Source organism: Fusarium phalaenopsidis, assembly GCF_050370095.1.
Source record: "Fusarium phalaenopsidis strain FUZ10S chromosome Unknown contig_32272, whole genome shotgun sequence".
NCBI classification, from domain to species: Eukaryota; Fungi; Ascomycota; class Sordariomycetes; order Hypocreales; family Nectriaceae; genus Fusarium; species Fusarium phalaenopsidis.
Genome location: NW_028145420.1, coordinates 173,570 through 186,540, shown reverse-complemented (window position 1 = coordinate 186,540; position 12,971 = coordinate 173,570). Strand labels below are relative to the sequence as shown.

The 12,971-nt window shown below is 49.0% G+C and overlaps 4 protein-coding genes across 4 annotated transcripts; 2 read left to right on the top strand and 2 right to left on the bottom strand.

The window, feature by feature from the left end:
- Window positions 1–737: 737 nt before the first annotated feature.
- LRP88_00097 (uncharacterized protein) lies at window positions 738–1,989 on the top strand (the record flags this gene model as incomplete). The annotated part of the gene is made up of 3 exons (XM_083236817.1): window positions 738–1,342; window positions 1,422–1,819; window positions 1,871–1,989. 3 exons carry the CDS (start codon window positions 738–740, stop codon window positions 1,987–1,989), a joined length of 1,122 nt encoding a protein of 373 aa, XP_083107434.1.
- Window positions 1,990–4,647: 2,658 nt separating this feature from the next.
- On the top strand, window positions 4,648–6,048 carry LRP88_00096 (uncharacterized protein; the record flags this gene model as incomplete). The annotated part of the gene is made up of 4 exons (XM_083236816.1): window positions 4,648–4,716; window positions 4,780–4,947; window positions 5,126–5,485; window positions 5,539–6,048. 4 exons carry the CDS (start codon window positions 4,648–4,650, stop codon window positions 6,046–6,048), a joined length of 1,107 nt encoding a protein of 368 aa, XP_083107433.1.
- Window positions 6,049–6,877: 829 nt separating this feature from the next.
- Window positions 6,878–7,594, bottom strand: LRP88_00095 (uncharacterized protein; the record flags this gene model as incomplete). The annotated part of the gene is made up of 2 exons (XM_083236815.1): window positions 6,878–6,952; window positions 7,004–7,594. 2 exons carry the CDS (start codon window positions 7,592–7,594, stop codon window positions 6,878–6,880), a joined length of 666 nt encoding a protein of 221 aa, XP_083107432.1.
- A 692-nt stretch (window positions 7,595–8,286) lies between these two features.
- Window positions 8,287–8,982, bottom strand: LRP88_00094 (uncharacterized protein; the record flags this gene model as incomplete). The annotated part of the gene is made up of 2 exons (XM_083236814.1): window positions 8,287–8,447; window positions 8,514–8,982. The coding sequence occupies 2 exons, from the start codon at window positions 8,980–8,982 to the stop codon at window positions 8,287–8,289; spliced, it is 630 nt and encodes a 209-aa protein (XP_083107431.1).
- Window positions 8,983–12,971: the final 3,989 nt, after the last annotated feature.

Below are 12,971 nucleotides of genomic sequence, written 5' to 3'. Positions count from 1 at the left end.
AAGCTCCTACTCAAACATGTAGACTAGAAACAGGCCCCGTTTCGGTCTTTAATACCTGAGTAGACTATCGCATGGAGCGTAATTGTGGGTAGAATAAAGCGAGTTGCGAATAGCTTCATCCTAGCCCAAAGTGGCCCCTGAGCCTGTCCTGTTAGTGACTATCATCCACACAGTCAGAACTCTGCCAATTGAAGCGGGCTCCACAGTGTGAAATTAGAGAACGGAGCAGAACCGCACTCAGCCGTCACGTGGCTATTACCTCAGCAGCAAAGTCGGACCCGGTTATTTCCCAGCTGGTCCTCAGATAAGCGAAGGGTGATAAGAAGCCCACCACGTGACACATTGGCTCAACTCGCGGAGGCACAGATCCGCTCACTGTCAATTAGTGCCGGGCACGCAATAACAATAGACCGTGGTCCCTCCCCGAGTTTCTCGGCCAACCAACCGTTCCCAACCAACAACACATCATCAACATTGCCAAATAAATCGGCATCACTAGCGAATCAGGCATCGCAAGGGGCACGCCGCGAATGGCTTCTGAATTATTTCCAGTAATCAACCGGTGGCTAGAGGGTCTTCCTCAGCCAAACGATCAATCTCTCATCGACGAGGCCCAGCCGCCAGCCAAGAAGCGAAAGATCCATCACGGAAGCAATCACCTCCCGTCTCCTGATAGGTCGACTGCCAGCTCTGCAGACAATACAAAACCGTTCATTCGAGCATCGGTGACCGGAAGAATGACACCAGAGACCCCAGAAAAGCGCAAAGCCGGCGATTTAGCAACCGTCGACGACGACACCCCCCGGCCAACTAAGATCGCCTCCAACGCCGGCTCCATCCTAGATCTGTCCTCACAGAGCAGCCAGCGGTCTGGCCGCTCGTCGCCCGTCAAGAACTTTCCCATCCAGGGCATCGGAACTCATAGTCTGACGTCTCGGACGCTAAATCCGAACCAGCGTGATATGCCGCCGGCGTTGTTGGCCTTGCTGGAGGAGATTGAGAACATCGGAATGTGCTATGGTTTTATCCCAGCTTATCTACAGGTGGGTGGTACCTCTACGTACCATGGCCTATCAAATGCTAAGTGGTTCATCCAGCCAGAAGTTGAGAAGCGATCACACAGTGATAGATCATTACAGCGGCTTCGTCCATTTGCATACATTCCACCGGATGACTCTAGTCTAGAGCCTCAGGACCCGGCATCAGCATCGAGTCTCTTATCCGCTGCCGAAAGAATAGTAGACCAAGCAGGACGATGCCAGACGTTGGGATTTGACGAGACGGGGTGGAACCATCTGGTGCATACCCCTCTCCTTGACGCCGTTTTCAACAAGAGTTGGTGGTCAGGTGGTTCGCTGATAGAGTACTCTCCTTGGTACGTTTCTCTTTTCCTCATGGCTTCTACTGCTAACCCTGCTCAGCATGAATGCATCCGTCATAGCACGCTTCCACAAGTTCCCGCTTCCTTCGACAAAGGTGGACTATGTCTTGCACATCAATCCCGCTCTAGACCTCGACACAGGCGCCGATGCAGCCGTCCAACAGCTCCAGGACAGCGTTGTAGAAAACTCTATTAACCACACGGCGTTCGACCCCCTGCGCAGCTTTCCTATATGCCTTAGCGTGGAAACTAAGAAGTACGGCGGAGACCTTAAGAAGGCTGACCTGCAGCTGTGCTCTTGGCAAGCTGCGCAGTGGACCATGCTGGCGGGCCAAGCGGGCAGTGCCATTAGCAGGTTGCCCTTCCTTCCAGGCATTATTGTGCAGGGACACGAGTGGAAGTTTGTTGCGACGACGCGAACGAATGAGGAGACAGTAAGTGGCTCACTGTGACGGCCGTTGTTCATGATGTATACTGATGCTGGGATAGGAGCTTTGGGCAAGCGTTTCGTTTGGCTCGACTATGACGTCGCTTGGTGTGCTGCAGATCATGGCGGGGCTGAGTCGGCTGAGGAGATGGTCGACAGCGGTATTTTGGCCGTGGTATAAGCAGTATGTGCTTCATATAGCTTAACAAGGCAACAAAAAGAGAATCGAATGGCCTGGCCAGGCGATGAATCTGCATGTTCAACTTCAACCTCGTGCCGCCCATTTCTCACGTGTTGGAATCCCCACTGTGTTTGATTGGCTTTCTGACAGGCCTAGGCAGTCTCCGCGGTCTGAGTCGTGGCTTGCACTTATGCAATGCTTGTTGCTCTCTACTCTGTTGTCGCTGTTCAGAAACTTGGACGATTCTATCGTGCGAGACCTTTGGTGTGCCACTCCCGAACCAAGGCCAGCAAGCCAGCGTTTATTCCCGGCCACCAAGGGTTCTGGTAGTCAAGTTGGGGGAGCTACCTTGACTTGATTGACTTGGCGGCACCGCTGGCCCCACCACTCTGACCTCGTGCCCATAGATCAAGACCCTTGCCTGCCCTAATCCTTTCTTAATCCAAACGCCTGTTCTACTTTGGTCATTGTATCTCTCAGGGAATCCACTGCATCAGCTCGATTTGCCTCGCACTCAACCTGTCGCAGCTCTTCTTCGATTGCTCGTAAGCGGTGCTCTACCTCGTCTGCAGAGCTGTCCCCAATCGCCCCTGGGTTGAAACAGCGGTTGGACAAGTCAATAAGAGCCTGTAGGTAGTCGATGTGTGCTTTCCATTCCAGTTGTTCCGCCCTTGATGACCAGATGGCCGCGTCGCCCGCACGTTCTACCTCGCGTGTGTGATCAAGGGCCGAGGACAAGGTGTTGAAGAGCACTCTTCTCGTTTGGAAGGCCCCTGAAAGCGCTGTCAGCTTCTCCAACTCGGCGCGGAGTGTCTAACCCCGGTCCTTGAGGTCTGGTCGAGAATTGAGCGCAATCCAGCTTGAAACAGTTGCACTCAGAGCGGCCGCATCTTGTACCATCGAGCAAGAACCTGAGTCTGGGGGAAGTGTCGTAGTAGAGGGAATTGGCATGCGGTTGTAGGAATGGGATATCTCTACTCCATCGTGAGTGGCTACAGCTGGACGGGGTTGCGAGCCAGGAGAAGTCGCAGCTTTTGGCACAAGACTGACCAATCTCCTTCTCACGTCCACGACGTTGATGGAGCGCGGAACGGCCTCATTGTTGAGAAGGCACGAGAGCATGGCAAGGACGAACACTCCACAATTCACACTGTCAGACCGCTGTGGGCATGACTAAAGGGACGGATGTGTTAGTGATTTGAACCAACGTCACGCGAGCCGCCAGCCAACGTACCCCAGAAGAAAAGCGGAACTGAGAGGCAGGCAAGGCCTGATGGAAAAGGCGCCGAAGAAGGGCCTCAACGCGAGTCTCTCGGGCCGAGTCCCATAGGGAGTCGTAATGGTGCCTAGAGCCGGAATCAGAGTCGAGGTCGAGGTCGAGGTCGAGGCAGGAAAGTCGTCATTTACTTGGTCTGTTTCGCCCAAATCGAGGGTAGGGACGTCTAGTGAGAAACGAGGTTCGTTAGACAGTCAGGCGGGTAGAGCAGTGAGCCCGTTGGGAGATAGATAAGAAGTACTCACCATGGCCCGTCAGCCAGGAGGCGTCCTCGACATGGTCATCGATGGCGCTGCCAACCAGGCTGCTTGCATCCCCAAGCGCAGCAGCCTTCTCTCTCGGAATGAGCCGGCATCCGCCTCGGCCAGTCTCTGGGGAGGGCGAAGGATCAAGTCGAAAGGATGAACTTGGCGAGCAAGATTGACGCAGCCGTTTGGGGACACGTCCTAGAGGGGAGCCATCGGCGGCACCGGTATCCTGATCTTCATGGCCGCTGGCTATCTCAGCCTCGTAGAAACAGAGGTAACTATTGCTAGGGACCCCTGTGCTTGATCAATAATAGACGCGACGCGTGCAGGGCCAGTTTCTGTGTAATTGAACGAATTACCGGCACGACTGCGTACAGTAGGCACCGTGAACGACTTGATGCTCTCCCGTGAATCTTGCTACCAAGTGCCGACGGCCCAGTCTCAAAAGTTGATGACGCCCTACGCAACTATAACCCTGTTAGTTCAAATACAGTTCTAGGGTCATGCCTCGCCAAATCATTCGAGATACGGCATTTAGTAGTCAAAGTCTCACCAGCTGCCTGAGAGTCTTGGAGGCTTGGAGTCTAGTAGTTCAGTATTCTAGCACGCGCCAGTCGGTAGAGCTGGTGCAAGGTGTATTCTGTGGCTGATACAGACGTCCATTGAAAGATGATACCCAATGGATACCTAGCCGCAAGGCTGAAGCCCGATTGACTGGGCAAGGGCGCAAGGCACAATCTCGGGCGCCATTTTGTATCCTTCTAGCCAGAACCTTGTCTCGGCAACAGAGGCAACAACAGCCTCGCGCTAAGAGAAAAGGGCGTGACACCGCACCATAGGCGAGGAGTCACTGTGAGGGACGAGATAGTGAGCTTATGCTATGCTTTTCCGGAGATAATTGTAAAAACCGGCAGTTTATGAATCACGGCTTCTTAATAGCTGGGGGTTGTTAAGCGCGGGGCACAGTGGGGTTGGTTATAGGGGTGGGCAGCAGGCAGCTGTGGCTGGGCTGTGCATTGCTCCGCGCGTGGTGGATGTCTCGCCTTGTCCCTGTCAGATAGATAAAGCATCTCAACTCTTTCAACCCGGTCCCCAGTGCCCATCGCAAGGAAAAAATAAGACGCTGTAGTAGCCATGGGGGAACGTATCATCATTCTCTACAATGACTCGATCGACTCTGATAACTGGGCTGCCCAGAGAGCTGTCATTAGAGCCACGTCCAGGGAGTCCAATACGCGCATCATCTGGATTTTTGAGCCTCGTTAGGTATCCCTGGGCTTGAACAAGTCGGCTGAGCAGCAGAGCGGTTGTCTAAAGCTCATCATCAAGCATTTCCCAGATCATGGAAAGCCCTTCAAGGTGCTTCTCGGTGGTCTTTTGACTGAAAAGGATGTGCAAAGCGTCCCAGGGCTGAGCGAGGAGGACAAAGAAACTGTGAGTGAGGAGCTTCTTGTATGGCGCAAATATTGAGGCTGACATGAATTTTTCAACCATAGCTTCGCTTAGCCATTAAGCCTGATTACGGGCCAAAGAAGATGCATTCTTATACAGAGAACTTGTCGCTTGGGATCACGCAGCGGCGCTAAATGAATGGCTTCACGCTCCTGTCGAGGTTTTCATTGATCTCGACGGCTTTAAAGAAGTCCACAACCCAGTGAATCTCTTCTTCCACCGACAAGAAGAGCTAGTCGCTCGCAGCGAAAAAGAACTTCTTAGCTATGGAAACCACATGGATAAGCCGCTACCGCAGCGACTGGACAGCCTCAGAGAGTGGTATAAGACCTGCACAAAGACAGCGGAGAAGGAAATTGGAGGCATTGGAAACTCAGTTAAGGAACTCGAGCTTGACTCACTCTGTGAAACCATCAAATCTGCAGAGAGCGTGCTATTCCTCGGTGGCGCGTCGCTCGGAATTCTTCTGCGGTTCATTAACAAAGGTGTCGCTGATAAGGTCAAATGCCATCTGCAAATTGTGAGTACCCCGAGAGTCATTTCTCCCGAACACCTTCTAATCAGTGTATTCAGGGAACATGCGATCTTGCTCTTAATCTATTCCCCAACCAGTTCAACATTGCCCTGAACCCCAAAGCCGCTGAATTCGTCTTCGAGCACTTTCGCGACTTCGCCGACTTTGTGGCGGTCCCATCGCATAGTGCACAGAACGCCCAGTACTCTCTCGTCGGACTCAAGAAAGAAGGCGGTCTAACAATGGAAAGAAGATGCCTTGGCTTCAACTGCGGCGAGGAGCCCCTCAAGATGGCGAGAAACCAAGTATCACTGGACAAGAACTACGCAGACAGAAAAGCCCCCATGTCAGACCTGACAGCATTCCTATATGCCCTCAAGCCCGGGTTCGGCGACGCAAAACAGGGCTATGTTCAAGTTGAAGACCAAAAGGGCGCGCTCATCTTCAGGAGGAGTGACTCGGGCATCAAGATGTACGATCTAGAGGCGCCGATCAAGTTTGAAGCGGACGAGGTTGTCGCTCTGCTGGACTCACTGGAAAAGGAGAACGCCTCGGACAATACTGGCTAGGAAATGAAATTTTTTTTTTTTTTTTGGAAACCCGTCTTGTAACGATTCGATGAATTATCACGCAAGTTAGACAAATGGGGTAGTGCGCATCTTCTTCTTTCCTTGTATCTACTTCACTTCTAGTTATTGTCCTGGGCCATTTCTATGTTGCTCGGTCTGCTAAGCTTTCTGCTGCGGAATGGGAAATACTTTATACCCATATAGCTAATTTCAGCTTGGTTCATGTTACTTCTGCTAGAAGGGTTGTTATTTCCGGGCGTGATAGCATAATGACCTCGATGGATAGTCTCAAACGGACATTCAGTCACGTGCTCATGTGCTATGAAACGACATGGCGGGTAATCTACAGTTCTACCTCCATCCACCTTCATTCCGCCAAAGAACTATGCCTCTTTACAGCAATGAAACTCAAACTCCACAGTTGTCGGATATTGCTCTCCGTCCCCGAGGTCAGGGCACCCAAGGGCGAGAACTTGTAACCTCCGTTGCTATACGTCCAGCTCCACACTTCAGACTATAACTAGTCTAAGTTGCCTTCAATGAGATCCCAAAGGTAATTGTATGCACTCCTCAAAGCATTGTAAACTCCCTCGCCCCGGCAGAATGAGGGAACGTGACGGATGAGACAAGGTGCTCGCTTCGCATGGCATGCAAGGCACCTTTGTAGCTGTCTCTCTAAACCTTTTGCCATCAGTGCTAGTTGCCAACCCTAGATGACGGTCCCATGGTACGCCGAGTTGGTGAAAATGCCAATCAAGTCGTTGTCGCCGGATAGAGCTGGGTTCGCAACAACTGCTCCCACCGGAGTGCTCAGACCAGCGGGGAATAGTCATAGAATGGCGTTGGCAGTTGCGTTGATAAAGGTTGTCAGCTGCTCGTCATCTTCAGAGTCAAGTAGGAAGAGCTAGAATGCTGTGTCTATATGGGTAATAGCAATTTTGTCTAGGGAGGCGACAGTTTTAATGGCGATGGCATAATTAACGACCTTCCTAGCGGACGAGTATTTATGAAGGGAATCAGCGTGAGTCGGACCATTATAGAAATTATCCTTTCTCGTATAATCTTCCAAGAGAGATGTGGCTTTCTCACTCGTGATGTTGTACTGGAACAGTGGCGGCGTCTTGTCCTCCCACACCTTGGCCCGCTTGGCAGCAGCAGCTTTCCATGCCTCGGTTTCGGCGTTATTGGGATAAACATCTGGCATGCGTGCCAACTCCGAGATGGCGTATAGTGCTGCTGGCACCAGCACGCAGTTCACATCAAAGGGGATTCGAGCATTCCCCAGACCGGATGGGGAGTCTCTCCACCGTCCCGTACCCTCATTGTCTTTGAGCTGGATTAGGTTCTTGATAGATGGGTCTTTCTCGAAAGCTTCGGTTGCCTTCATGTGATAGTCAAAAACAGCATCGATATTGCAGTCTGAAAAGAAGAAATTTCCGTGTGGAAGGTCAGTAAGATGTTGGCAAATGACTGCACACGAATCCTTATCGCCGCCAACGAGTACGGAGAAGAGTGTGAGCCACGACGCTCTGTAGAAGAGTCGCATGATGAACCGCTGTCAATCGAAGTCGCTCAAGCTGGACGACTGAAACGTCCCCTTTGAGTTGCTTACTTCCATGGAAAGTATAAATACCGAATGTGTTGGTCCCCTGAGTCAGCATCATCATGCATACGGTTGTGATCCTTTGACCATTTAGGCTAGATATCGCGGCATTCATCAATCTGCTGGCTAATCAACCGTCTTACTGCTCCCCAGCCCATTTTCGATCTGCACGAATGTGACACTGGCCGTGGCTGAGGTCTGTTCACGATGGGATACAGGGATCTACGCTTTCAATAGCAAGGTTTCGTTGCCTTCATCTTAAGATGGATCATGCGGCGTAAAGCGTGGGTCCAATTCCTCCATCTTGTGGTCCTTTTTTTAGTATTGGCAGTCAGACGAGAAGGGCGATGCTGGACGCCGTGCATTTGCGATAGCAGGATTTTCACGTATTCTTGATCAAAAGTCCCTCGCGAGTGATCATTGGCGTTCAGTCATTGCTTAGTGCAGCTTCTAAGTCAAACGGAAATCTAATCCGCCGCAGCGACTCAACTGACTTCATCTCGCCTTCATACTCATCCATCGCGAGGGCAGAGATGATGCCGCCTTCGCCGAGAAGTATGGGGATGACTGGGTCCAGTACAAGAAGACTGTCAAGTGGAGGATTCTGCCTGGAGTGTACTAGACTTGTCAACTACTTAGTTGGCCATGAACTTTGTTATTGTCATGGGGTAAAAGAAGGCGAACCAAGCAGAGTAGAAGTAAGTGAAGAGTATTCCCCATCCCGCCACGCCTTCCTGGGTCACCACTCTGCCATCAAGAATCTTGGTGATGCCAACACTCGTAACAGCGTTGCCAGCTAGGAGAATAACGTACCTAGCGATTCCGGTGAGTAAGGAGAAGGGTAGAGACTACAACCAATCACCAAAGTAGTTGATGTGACGAGCCATGCCCCACCAACCACCAGTGAGCAACCTGGTATCTCTCTTGGTCTGGCTGTATGTCACGTTGGCAAAGGCCGGATGATCAGGGTTGGTGCGGTACTGCTTGGCAATGTAGGCAAGATCAAGCAAAGCCCACCCGGTAAGGCCAGGTCGCATCCCAAGCCATGCATTCAGATCGACCTCTCCAAAGAAAGGGAAGGTGATGCGGGGGTTAAGCTCGCGACCGATAAAGAAGTCGTAGATGAGGTTGCCGGCATGTCCGCTTTTGGCGAGCTCACGCATCTGAGGGTTGCCCTTCTTGACGTTGAAACTGTCGACGTAGACATAGATGGAGATGATAAAGGATAGGATAATATTTGCGTTAAGGAGCTGGAGGTAGTTGTTGGTGATGAAGGCCCAGACGGGAAACTCGGCGCCATAGATGATGGTACTGACGGCACAAGCGGCCAGTTGATAGAAGAGAAAGCTGTGATGTTATGTGAGTTGTGACTTGCAAACTATGTTATTCAAAGGAATCAGACATACCATTGAACCGATACTCAAGAGGACGACCAGACTCGCGCAACTTAGTACCATAGACTTGTTGGGCTGGCAGCGCCTAGTAAAGGAACAGACCCAAGGGGTAGTAAGCGGCCAGCTATAAAGTGGAAGTGGTGGAGTAGTGAAAGGAACAAGTGCACGGATAGAAAATAGATAAATAACAGGTTGTTTCTATCGAACATTGTTACTGTATCAATATGCACGGACAGAAAGCGTAGAATCTAAGTGCGGTTTTTCGGGAAACCCCCGGGGAATTTTATGGTGGTCCGGGTTGGCACGGACGAAAATTAGATAAAATTAGTGTCCAAAAGAATCTGAACGCTGCCCCGCCAACGTGTAATCCACCACATTATCCCTCGACACCCTCTCCATCTTTGACCATCCACAACAACAGCAAATGATGTCCAATAACGATGGAATTTTCTCAATTATTTGCGCAAATCGCGCGCCAAATCAGGATTTCAATGAGGTGGCCCGAGCCCTTATCGTTCGCGAGGTAGAGACAGGAAGGACCTACCGTGATGTCGCCGCCGAGGCAAAGTGTTCACCAGCCACCATCTTCAATATTTATCAACGCCGGAAAACTCAACGAACTCTAGATAAAAAGCCAAAATCTGGGCGTCCTAAGAAACTCACGGTTCAGCAGATTCGGTACGTATTAGTTTCACTTAAACGCGACCGCAGGATCACATACGAATCGCTTATTAATTATCTAGGTGGTATCATCTCTCGGACAACGATACGCCGAGTTATCCGCTACCACTACGGTCGCAAATGGAGAGCAATGCAGAGGATACCATTATCAAAAGAAACAGCTCGTCAGCGACTATCATGGTGTTAAGCTTGGAAGGAAGATATCGAAGAATTGATTGAGGTATGGCGGTTTAGAAGCTAGGTGTCAAATTTACTCGGGAAGCTTTCACTTAACTAATACCATCTTTAGACCATTTTCTCTAATGAATCAACAGTTCAATCCCAACCGAATTATAAACGCGGATAGATCTTCCGGAAGCCTCATGAGAAGTTCATGAAAGAATTCGTCAATATCACAGTTCATGGGAAGTCCAAGTTATCGATCATGGTTTGGGGAGCAATTTGGAGAGGAGGGAAATCTGATATCATCGTTATGATCCGCGATCAAACCGCAAAGAGGAAAGGATATACTTCTTTGAGTTATCAAGAAGCTTTATCTAAAGGTTTACTTCCTATATATAACGGCACAAGAAGATTCCAGCAGGATAATGCGAGAATTCATACATCTCAGTCATCGACCGACTGGTTACTTTCCCACTCAATTGAGTGGATTGACTGGCCGGCACATTGCCCAGATCTCAATCCAATTGAGCATATCTGGAAGCAATTAAAACTTCACATCAGGAAGATGTTCCCTCATTTAGACCTCCTGAAAAATAACGAAGTCGATACGGCAAAGTTGATCAAATGCATCAAGTTGGCGTGGGCAGCAATTACTGTTGACCAGATTAATGCACTGATTGACTCACTCCCTCGCCGACTTGATGCATGCATCCGGGCGCAAGGATGGTATACCAAATATTAAAGAGGAAAATCAGGGGTTCATTTTGATACATAAATCATATTTTTAAATATTTATTTGATGGAAATATATATATGTGAAGTTGACACTATGAAAGAATTCTAATCCTGTAGGGTGGGCTGTTCAGATTCTTTTGGACCCTAATTTTAATACGGCGCGATTTAGATCAACATTGGTACAGTAGGTTGGTACCCTTACCCACCGTTCTCCCCCTCGGTCTTGTCCTTGAAAGTTGTGAGATGGGAACTAAGGCTGAATAACTGTACACAATGGGTTCTCCTCTTTCAATGAATCATGTATTCTGTTGTACTTGGCCACACATGCAGTCAGACAACCTTGAACTCGACGCTGGTTCGGTTATTGTTCTCCATCATGCTTTTCTCCCCTCTGGTGTCAGCCAAAGGGAATTGGATATTGACAACAGACACCAAAAGCCTTGTGATGAACTGTCAAGGCCTCCAGGAGGCTTCCATGGAAGAGAGTTTGCCGTTCTTGCTTAGACTTCAGAGATAAACAGCATGTCCTGGTGTTAAGATCTGATGAGATAGACGTGGCAGGAGCGCAAAGGTGGTTGAAGTTATGACTTGATATAGGTCGTTTTCTTGAAATGATTTTGCTCGCACATGAGTTGGCGTAGTCCCAGATTATTCCCCCACGGCTATGATAAATACCGGCTCCATGACCGTCTTGGTGCAGATTTTTGAGAATTAGCTGCGTAACAGACTTGGATGACAATAGTTTCGCTCTAGAAGTGGTGAGAATTACTACATCTTGGCCGCTTGGTCTAGCCTTACATTCACTACACTAATATTCTTAACTGCCGCAAATGCATTGATTGCGTCTCTAATCCCATTGGCATACTATTCCACAGAGAAAGTGTTAAGAATCCCTTTTCGAGTTTTCGACACAACCCAAACACTTGGGAGCTAACAGTTCCAATTTCTCGTTCCGGTTGAATTTATTCTCTATAGTGGCAGCCTCATTTGTCATATGTATCCCTCCATCCGAGCCACCAACAGGGCGTTGGCCATTTTTCTTTCACACGTGACGCAAAAACGGTAACGGCTAAGGATCCCAGCACTATTCATGCCGCCAAGGGAAGGTTTTTGTGCATAAGGATGCTTGACTTCAAGATGTGAACTCGCCTAAATAGATGGATAAGTCATGGTATGGTACCCCTACACTCTTGGCAGTACGTTGAAGCCCAAGGCTAGAATTACCAAAATTGTGTTTTACCCACCAGGTAAATTTGCTCGCAATCTGTCGTTATAGGGAGCGGACATTTGGGGACATAAGAAAGAGCTATAGAAAAAGATAAAAAGATGAAATCACGAAAAGAAGAAAATTTTAGGATAAATGAATGGCAATTTATTATCGGTCGAGTAAAAGATGAGGCTAGTTGCAGTTTTGATGTGAGGGGATGTGACAGTGGGTCCAGTATCGTGAGGTTTTTTTGGTGGTGTTTAAAGAGATAGAGGGACACATATTAGCAAAAGGTAGCGCCAACACGGCGCTTACAATCCCACAAAAAATTGAAATAAGACATTTAATGATTCTAGCAATAATATGAATTTTTTTCAGAATTTTCCTAAGTACCCGAAAAGATATATCTGGAGTTTAAGTTGGTACCTTTCATCTACTCACTGCCAAATTAACCATGCTCATAGATAAAGAATAACAAGTATTAGAGTCAATTTATATTATATATAGCTTAAGGTATTTTAAGAGCTATTATATATTATAGATTGTAATACTAACCACCTCTAAATTGTAATAATTTATCATAAAAAACATCTTAGCCGCTTTAACAACCATAACCTACCCGGGTCATTATTTTAATAAAGCTTATCATTGTTGTCAGTATGTAGCTCTCTATTTGAATAAATGCTGGGCTCTATGGCTCTAAAAACTTTCAGGTCCGTGAATTATCCATGCTTTCTCTAAACCTTGTCAATCAAAAGGCAACCTTGAGCGCGCGGGTCCTGATCTCCCTGCTAGGCAAGATCTCCCAGTCCCGCCCACTCCTCAACCTTTGCAAGTGCGTACTTCATGCACTTGTCTTTTCCAGAGTCAGTGGCGTCGATAGAATACCACAGCTTCAAACCGTGGGACTTCTTCCGGACGAACCTGTATAGGGCCGTTTGCACACCAAACAGCACGTCGGTTGCCCTCGCCCCTGCCACAGCCTTGCGCGATGGATCAACATCGCAAATGACCAGAACCTTACCCCCCTTGGGGTCTTGAACGACATTGGCCGCGAAACAATGCCATGAGGCATCATCCCACCCCTTGTTGCGAGAGCCGATGTAATTCTCAGTCTCAATGCTAAAAAGGCCCACCTAGG